This window comes from Takifugu flavidus, chromosome 20, assembly GCF_003711565.1.
Source record: "Takifugu flavidus isolate HTHZ2018 chromosome 20, ASM371156v2, whole genome shotgun sequence".
Classification (NCBI taxonomy): Eukaryota; Metazoa; Chordata; class Actinopteri; order Tetraodontiformes; family Tetraodontidae; genus Takifugu; species Takifugu flavidus.
In genome coordinates, this window is record NC_079539.1 from 3,322,833 (window position 1) to 3,331,013 (window position 8,181).

Consider the following 8,181-nt stretch of genomic DNA (forward strand, 5'->3'; position numbering starts at 1 on the left):
CAGTTTTACTATGGCAAACCTTTTTTCCCCTCATTCAGTGTCTGATGTTTTAATATTCGCAGTGATCAATCGCAGTGTTTATAACAGTGATTGATTGTTTTTTGCTGCAGCTGATGAGTGATTGACAGTGTTGCTGATTCTGTCTCTCAGAAAGGCCAAATTCAAATGTCACGCTTAATTTTCTCAATCTGCAGACTAGCAGAGGAGTTCAATTAATCTGTCACTCCAAACTTCAGGAGTTTATCCCTGTCATCTGAAAATGAACCATCTGCACACATCTATGAAACTGAAGCGATAAAACATTCGAGCATATGACATATAGCATAAGATATCCAAAGAGTCTATTTAAATGATGAAAAATGCTGTTGTCTCTTTTTTTTTTTTTTTTTTTTTGCAGCATAGCAGCTGCTGTAACCATTTTAGTCCCATTGGATTGGCTTTGAAGTCCCAGCTAATAGTTTCTTTTTTATCCTGAACATTAAAATGAATTATGAAAAATATTCAGAGCAGAATTAGGGAGTTTTATCCCATTCGTATATTTAATCTTCTGTTCACGGCATGACAGAAATGATACACAGATCCCATCAATTTATTGTGATAAGTGTAGTTTTTTGGGGTGTTTTTTTTTAAATCTTTGGGCTAAATTGCATTGCACACACCAGCCATTCTAGCACCTCTGTAGTTCCTTTGCATCCATTCTACCCATAATTCTTCCAACCAAAGCCCTAAAGGTGCTCATATACCCCCACGATATACCAGAGTTCTGACGCACACACACTCCATCACCAGCTGTGGCTGCAGGTGCCTGTCAAAGATAGTCACCCTGCAGGCATTTAATCACCGGTTGCCCCATTGCTGGGTACCACTCAGGCCATTTATCCCCCAGATAATCCTTTACTGCTCTCTATACAGCGACATTCAAGGGTGATAATACACCCCATTCTGGGGGCGCTCCCGTGCAAATAAAGGAGAAAATGAAGTGGAAATTTCTCCCCTGAAAGGTCTGCGGTTTTGCCAGGTTTGTCATGTCAACACCTGCTTATAGCTTAATGCTAACATCAGTGTTCTGACCCATCGAATCGCAGGCACCAGAGCCGCTCGCGCACAAACAGGGTCGATCACAGATTAATTCCGAGGTGGGATTCCTGATTCATTTAGAATATGTTGCTACCTTGTTGGTGCTGTTCAGTTTTAATGTTGTAGGACAACGGTAAGGTTCTTTTTAAAATGTAAAATAAGCACAAAACCAAGATTCATTGCTTTGTCATGCAGTATAGTTTTACTACAAAAGGGTTTTATACAAATGCAGCTGCATAATGATCACGATTATGGGATTGATGACACTGAATGTTTCCTCAGGCGCGGTCTGTTGAAATGACGTGTCTCGCTTTAATCCAAGATATAAACACAAGTTAACATTCATTTTAGCACCATTCCTTTTTCACTAATGTGAACCTTAAAGAACATAACAGTAAAATTTGAAGTATAAATAAAAATGGTTTTAAAGTTCCAACAAACCAAAAGGACACTTTTGACTTTTTTTTTGTAAAATTAGTTCATATGGACATTACAGTGAATAATAATCAGAGTGATTTTGTCAGTTTAAGTCAAATAATTTAATTTTTTTTAAAAACAGTCAAATGAAACACGTTGTGGTGGTGCTGGTGTCAGTTGTTGAAGCAGAAATCCTCCACGTTGTTGAGTTTGATGGTCTGCAGCTCCTGACTGTCCAGTAGCCTGTAGCTGAACGACACCCGGCTGACGAACTTCCCGCTGGACACCACCCTGACCACCGTGTTGTCGCAGCCGACCTTCAGGTGAGCTGCAAGAGAGGTTGCTCTCATCACTCGCACAGCGGGGACAGCGTGGAAGGACAGGGAGCGGCGTGAACTTACTGGGCCCCGTGAAGGAGACGCAAAGGTCCGTGATGGGCAGCAACTTCGATGTATCGATCCCATTTCCTCCGAGCAGCTGCACAAAGTCTCCTGTTTCTGCGCACGCTGGTCTGGACCTCTGTGGAGACCAAAATCATGCAAATACTGACACAAACTAAGAGAACCTGCAGCCAAAATATCACTCAAATTTTTCCCCTGCTAAAGAAAAGTGTGTGGATTTAAAATGGCAGGTTTGCTTATGGCTCTGAATCCTGTATTGTTTTTGATGGTTTTAGTCCTGTTGGGGAAACATTGTTGTGTTGTGTGGAGCTGCACAGCGGGATTCATCTGTCTGGAAGCAACACAGTCAGAAAAGCCTAAAGACACTGAAACACCACGGAGCTGCAGGAACACCTGATGTGGAGCCACCTGATAACTCTGCTTTGTTTTTTCTTCCTTTTTTAATGTGAATCACTTGAAAGGAGTTTAAACCAGACCAGACTACAATCTCACCTAAGCATAAAAAGATTTTGCCATAATAAAACATAGATCTTTTTTTTAAATGTAAATTCCAAGGGTGTTACTATCATCACTGGCTTTTTGAAAAGAACTCTTTGTTTACCTTTGTAAAGTGGTTGATCTGTCCCAGGCTGAACTCGGAGATGTCGATCTCCACTGGGTAAATGATGGAGAAGCTGCAGTTCCTGTGCTGCTGCGGGATCACCATCGTGTAAGCGCCCTCTGGTGACTGGGAGATGACATTACAGGCTGCAGGGGACATTTGACATCATTTAAAACTGGTCTGTCACAGGCGGCCAAATATTTTGCTTGAATAAATAACCCGCAGCTAACTCAATGCAGATGTATGAAACCGAAGGCATGTGTGGACATATAAATGAAACTCTGCTCATATGCGTAACACAACATTTCCCAGTTTGGCCCCGATGCAGCACCAGCGATGGCGGTGTTTTCCGCCTGAGGCTGTGTTGTCACCACAGATTCACAAATCAATGGCTGAACAGTTGGTCTGTGAGCAGAGGAGGCTGGAGTTTAGGTTTGTGTCATACTCACGGAAAGGATTGATGTGCTTCGTGACGGTCAGGGTGAACGTGCTGCCAGGGTTGTGGACGCGGAAAAAGACCATGGCCACGTTCTGCGAGGAGCGCACGCTTCTCCTCAGTGACCCAGAGTCACAGTAATCCACGTAGCGCTCGTACAGGGGCAGAGGATGATCCTGGGAGCTTGGGAACTTCTCTCCTTTCATTACCCAGCCATCAAACACCTTCACAGGACAGCAGAAAAATAACAGTAATAGAAGTCAGGGGCAGGACTTTAAATTCAAGCTCATTTCCCCTGAACTTTGAACTTAGAGGGGAGATTTGACCATAGGTCGTTTAAAGTAAGCAGGTTATATATGATTATCTGATGTTAAATTTAGCTTTGAGAATAATCAGGAGGTGTTTGTACGCTTAGAGGTTCAGGTTGTTGAACACAACCTGAGACGGTCACCGACAGTAACAAGACCTGATTATTCCAGTTGCTTTTATTGGAAAATGACCAAAAACCCTTGCAAGAGTTTAAAATTCAAGCTTCAAAAAACTGTTTTCTCCCAGTGACCAGATGTTTTTCTTCAGTTGCACGCTGTGGATCTACCGTGATGAAGTCTCCTCCACTGCAGTCGATGTCCACACCGTCATAATCCACAGTGATCACTTCATTCGGCTCTGCTATGAAGAAGGCTGCACAGCTGAGCTGAGGACGCTCTGCTGTGAAGGCGAACCGACCCTCCACTGCAATCATGTCCAGGCATCCTGTGAGCCAAGGAGATCCACATGAGACGCCAACCAAGGTACACCAACAGACACCTGGCATGTGCTTCGTTGAAAGTTAATCAGTAATTTAGTACTAATTTCATATTTCCTTAATGTGGTGATTAGATCTGCCGTCAAACTTACGTAAAGGTCTGCGGAACATTAATTCCTCAGGTGTTTCTCTTTTAAGTTCCGAGTTGAAAAATGAGTACAGTTCGTCTTTAGAGATTTCGTTGTTCTTAAAACACACACACACACACACACACAAGAAGAAAAACAAAAGATCACGAAGAGGAGAAGTGAAGCGAGTATTAATGGGAGGTTTTAAAGAGGTGAAGAAAAAGAATAAAGGAATGTAACTCACCTCCATATACCTGCAGTCTCCCTTGAGGACGGACAGGCTCAGCAGCAGGACGAAGAGCTGCTCCCGGAAAGTGCGCTCCATGACGCGCGTCTCTGTCCGCACCTGAGCGAGGACGGTCTGAAGCGCGCTCCCAAGCCGCGACCCTTTTTATGGGTCCAACTTCTGCGCAAGGATCAACTCGGCTAATGTGGACCCCCCTCAGCGCCACCGCCACGGCCCCCCCTCCTCCCCTCTCACATCCAACCAATTGGGAGGCTGTGACGAGGGTGAGGATGGACACACGCTGAAGGGGGAGAGAGAGAGAGAGAGAGAGAGAGAGAGAGAGAGAGATTATCAGTTGATTCCTGAAAGACGATCAAACTTCATGACGTCATCGTGCTTCAAACAGCGCGCTCATTAAACGATGTCCCGGGGCTAAAAAGTTATTTAAATGCCTCTACAGTTGTCTTTCTGACCTGTCTTTGATAGGGACACATTTTGAATAAACTATTGACTTACCAGGACGAAAAGGTTTGTATATTTGATTTAAAAATCAATTAATGTCCAGTATGGTTACCTCAGTGGAGTTCACAGGGAATAATGGGCACTAATTCTAGTAATTAGTTCGTCTTTCTTAAAAAAAAGAAAAAAAAGACAAGATATTGTAAGTTTACATGCAATTTCTGATCGGTTCTGCAGAGCTACACGGCCCTTTTCTTTAGAAGAGTGGGAAAATGAAGCAAGACTTATACAATATTGACTTTTTTGATAATAAAGATGAAGGCAAACGCAGAAAAGGTGAATCAAAGCATCCACCCATATTTTGGGCAAATGACACCAAAATAAGCTTGTTTTCTCTACAAAAAAACATCACTGCATGCGAAGATGTGAAGGAAGCACGAGTGATGCTGCTCCCCCAACCACACTTCCCCTTCCTCTCAGCATCTCCCACTCATCCAACCTGCTAGACAGTAACCCTGAGCTGACTTCCAAAAGCGTTTTGACGGGATAAAGTGGGGGCATCGGCGGTAACATGGCCCCGACCTCCTTCCAGAACACGGGCACAGATCTGGGATCTGCTGTGCAGTCCAGTTTCTGTTTACTTGGCTCAGCCGACGACCTCCCTGTCTGCTTACATAACAGGTGACAGACTGTGGAATACAAGTGTTAAACATCGTTCTTTGATGGCTGCCTGTTTTGGAGCCGTGTCTTAGTCAAAATAATGATAGTTATTCCAAAAGTCAGTAATGGTCCATTCAACTGGGCGGGACTGAATCTGCTTCTATTAAAAGGTAAATGTGGGGGGTGCTGGGCCATTTGCCATGTTTATGCCACAAATTTAAGATGTGATATGTTATTTATATGTTATTTGATTGCACAAGGGCTGCACACAGCCACAATACAAACTACACAAGTCCGAATGCTTACTTCCAGATGTAAATGAAATGTACTTTTGTGTGTCTTAAATATTGGACCTGGCATGTGTGTGTATATATATTATCTTGTCATTTAATTTGGGGGTCATGCTCTGTGACAGATGCCTTATGGGACAGATCTGTGTAATTACTTTACGTCTTCTTATGTTTTCAACTCAAATCAAATCAGTCTTTATTTATATAGCGACTGTTACAATCAAAATTGTTTCAAGGCCCTTTCCAGAATCCCAGGGCCTGACCCCCAACAAGCAATAGTGGCAAGGAAAAACTCCCCTTTAACAGGAAGAAACCTTGAGGAGGACCAGGCGGGACCCTCCTGCTGATGGGGGGGCTGGGTAGAGAGAGAGGAGAAGGGGGAGGACAGGTAGAGGAGAGAATAGGTAGAGATCATGGAAATACATTAATTATAACAAAGTGCTGATGTTGGAGTTGAGTGGGTTAGAAGGGTCAGAGGTCAGTAGGCACCCTTGGGTGATCCTTCTTTTAAAATGAGGTGCAGTACGACTACCTGAGTGAAGGTAGAATCCGGTTCTTGTCTTCTCACCCACTGGAGCGACGCTGACAAAGCTCCGAGCCAGCGGTGCTGCAGTCCGAATTGAGTTATTTACATCAACATGGCACAAAACTTTTCAAGGACAGCAGAAGTTATTCTAAATAAGACATTTGTCTCCTTTTATATCTGATCATATTTGAAATTCCATTTGCCTTCTGGGTGAGAGATATTTAATACATTTGCCAAGTTCCGATTGCCAGCTGGCTTATCTTGAGAATACACACATCCTGGTTTGGCCATCTCTTTGCAGAGTCCTTTTCAACAGCCTGAGGCTACCAAAGGACCGATTTAAATCACTGTGTACTGCTAATATATCATTCTTCATCTGGGAAAAATCAGGATACCAGTAACTGAGTTGATCTTCTGAGTTGCTCCATGTGCTTTGGTGACCTGTTTTCTTTGTTTTTATTCTGTTTCCTCTTTTTAATCAGTCTGTCACAAGGTTGGGTCACAACAAGAAGGTCCACCGACGGCCACATCCCGGCTGGGTTTTCTGTCCTACCAGTCAGAAACAAGATCACGCAAAGCTGGAGCCCAGGTGAAAGGTTGTCTATCCGGTAGGGTAGGAAACTTGGCTGGATTGTGGCCTCCAGGACTGGGTGTGAACACCCCAGCTTAGAGACTGTAAGTTGTCTCTGGGTCTGAATAGTGTAGTTCTGTCAATGGGCACCAAATGTTGAGATGCTTAATTTCAGACACAAATATTTGTTTATTTATCCATCCATCAGTTTCCTGCCGACCATCTTTTATTCCCAGTCATGGTCACAGGTGATGCTGGGGTCTGAGAAGCAGCAAAGCCCCCTGGACAGGTCAAACAGGCCAATAAAAAAAGATTCTCAGCATCACAGCGTGTCAAAAACAGACTGAGGCTTGGTAATGAGCTTGTGATGCCTCCTGCTCCCCTCTGACACTGATAAACAGCCCTCACCCTCTGCAGATGACATGTTAATGAAACTCTTTGGTTTGAATTTCTTCAGGTGTTTTCTTTTTCAGGGAGGCTAAAATTACATTTTTTATCACAGAGCACACTGTCAGGTTTACAGATGGCCTCCTGTCAGCACATGTGGACACTTAGACTAATATAAAAAGTGCCCCTGCGCTGACAGTTTGGACGTGCAGACACCTTAACCTGACATCATAGTCTGGGCAATGAAATATCTGAAATATTTCAAATTTTACTGCCATAAAATTCTGCCATATAAAAATACAGGATTTATCCTGTCATCTCAGTATCAAAGTGATCTCTTTTTTTGATTAAAGTTGGTTTGTTGGATAAATGTGATTGTGATCAAAATGAAAGAAAACAATTCCTTCATTTTCCTCGACAGGAAATGAAAAGACACACATGCGGAATCCTTGCGTGCAAAATCCTCCCTGTGCATCAAAGAGCGCTGGATTCAGTACAGCAATAGCTCATTCAGATTTATGGAAACAAAGGCCTTCTTATGTCATAACATGGTTAAGCTACGTGCAAGATGAGCAGAGGAGAGAAAAATTTGTCCTCAATCAGCATCTTTCCCTTTCAGTTTTTCCAAGAATTCCATCTTTCTATGCACATGAAACAGGATACTTTTTCCCATTATATTTGACTTATGCAATTTTTAAAATTGTATTCCTTTAATCAAAATAAATCACCAGGTTGTAGCCCATGTCTCTATTTTTTAAATCAAATTCCAGATGGAGAAGAAATGTACTCAAAACGTAGTTTATGATCTGTTATGCCCGTTGCTCCCTCTAGTGGTCGATTGAGGGAGCTACAAAAAACGCTTCCTTAATTCTGAATAAAAATACACAAAATAAATTAATGCCTCCGATATGAAGGCATGTAGCCATTATCACTTAACACCGTTTACACCAGTTTACATCCAGCAGTAACTGTTTCTCCCAAACCTCCTCTGGCTTTGCTGGAACCAAGCTCACGCTCCTCGTGATGGCTGCATCCTGTCTGCTCTGGATCATAACACACCAGCTGACGGCTGTGCCTTCCATTCTGCCGTGTTGACGCTCAGAATAATCTTTAGATATACAACATCCCCACTCAGTGCCCATGGATGATTGAATCCCCTGGCAATCAGATCTGATTTAATCCTCCTTCCAGTAAAAGAGAAAACTCACAGCCAAATGTTCACTCTGTGATCGATGAGCCTGCAGGAGCAACAGGAGT

The 8,181-nt window shown here is 43.1% G+C and overlaps 1 protein-coding gene and 1 long non-coding RNA gene across 2 annotated transcripts; one reads left to right on the forward strand and one right to left on the reverse strand.

The window, feature by feature from the left end:
- Nucleotides 1-1,256: 1,256 nt before the first annotated feature.
- crhbp (corticotropin releasing hormone binding protein) lies at nt 1,257-4,378 on the reverse strand. The gene is made up of 7 exons (XM_057019490.1): nt 4,050-4,378; nt 3,830-3,923; nt 3,528-3,685; nt 2,946-3,156; nt 2,497-2,642; nt 1,896-2,013; nt 1,257-1,822 (listed from the first exon to the last, which is right to left on the reverse strand). The coding sequence occupies exons 1-7, from the start codon at nt 4,128-4,130 to the stop codon at nt 1,668-1,670; spliced, it is 963 nt and encodes a 320-aa protein (XP_056875470.1). The 5' UTR covers nt 4,131-4,378; the 3' UTR covers nt 1,257-1,667.
- On the forward strand, nt 3,587-7,740 carry LOC130517548 (uncharacterized). The gene is made up of 3 exons (XR_008947742.1): nt 3,587-3,723; nt 6,449-6,555; nt 7,346-7,740. It is a non-coding gene; the product is annotated as an uncharacterized LOC130517548 (long non-coding RNA).
- Nucleotides 7,741-8,181: the final 441 nt, after the last annotated feature.

Excerpts from the sequence above, each read along its gene's own strand:
- crhbp (XM_057019490.1), bottom strand. The coding sequence starts at position 4,130 with ATGGAGCGCACTTTCCGGGAGCAGCTCTTCGTCCTGCTGCTGAGCCTG. Across the intron at positions 3,924-4,049 it reads GAGACTGCAGGTATATGGAG|AACAACGAAATCTCTAAAGA; the intron begins GTGAGTTACATT and ends GTGTGTTTTAAG. Across the intron at positions 2,014-2,496 it reads AGATCAACCACTTTACAAAG|AGGTCCAGACCAGCGTGCGC; the intron begins GTAAACAAAGAG and ends TGGTCTCCACAG.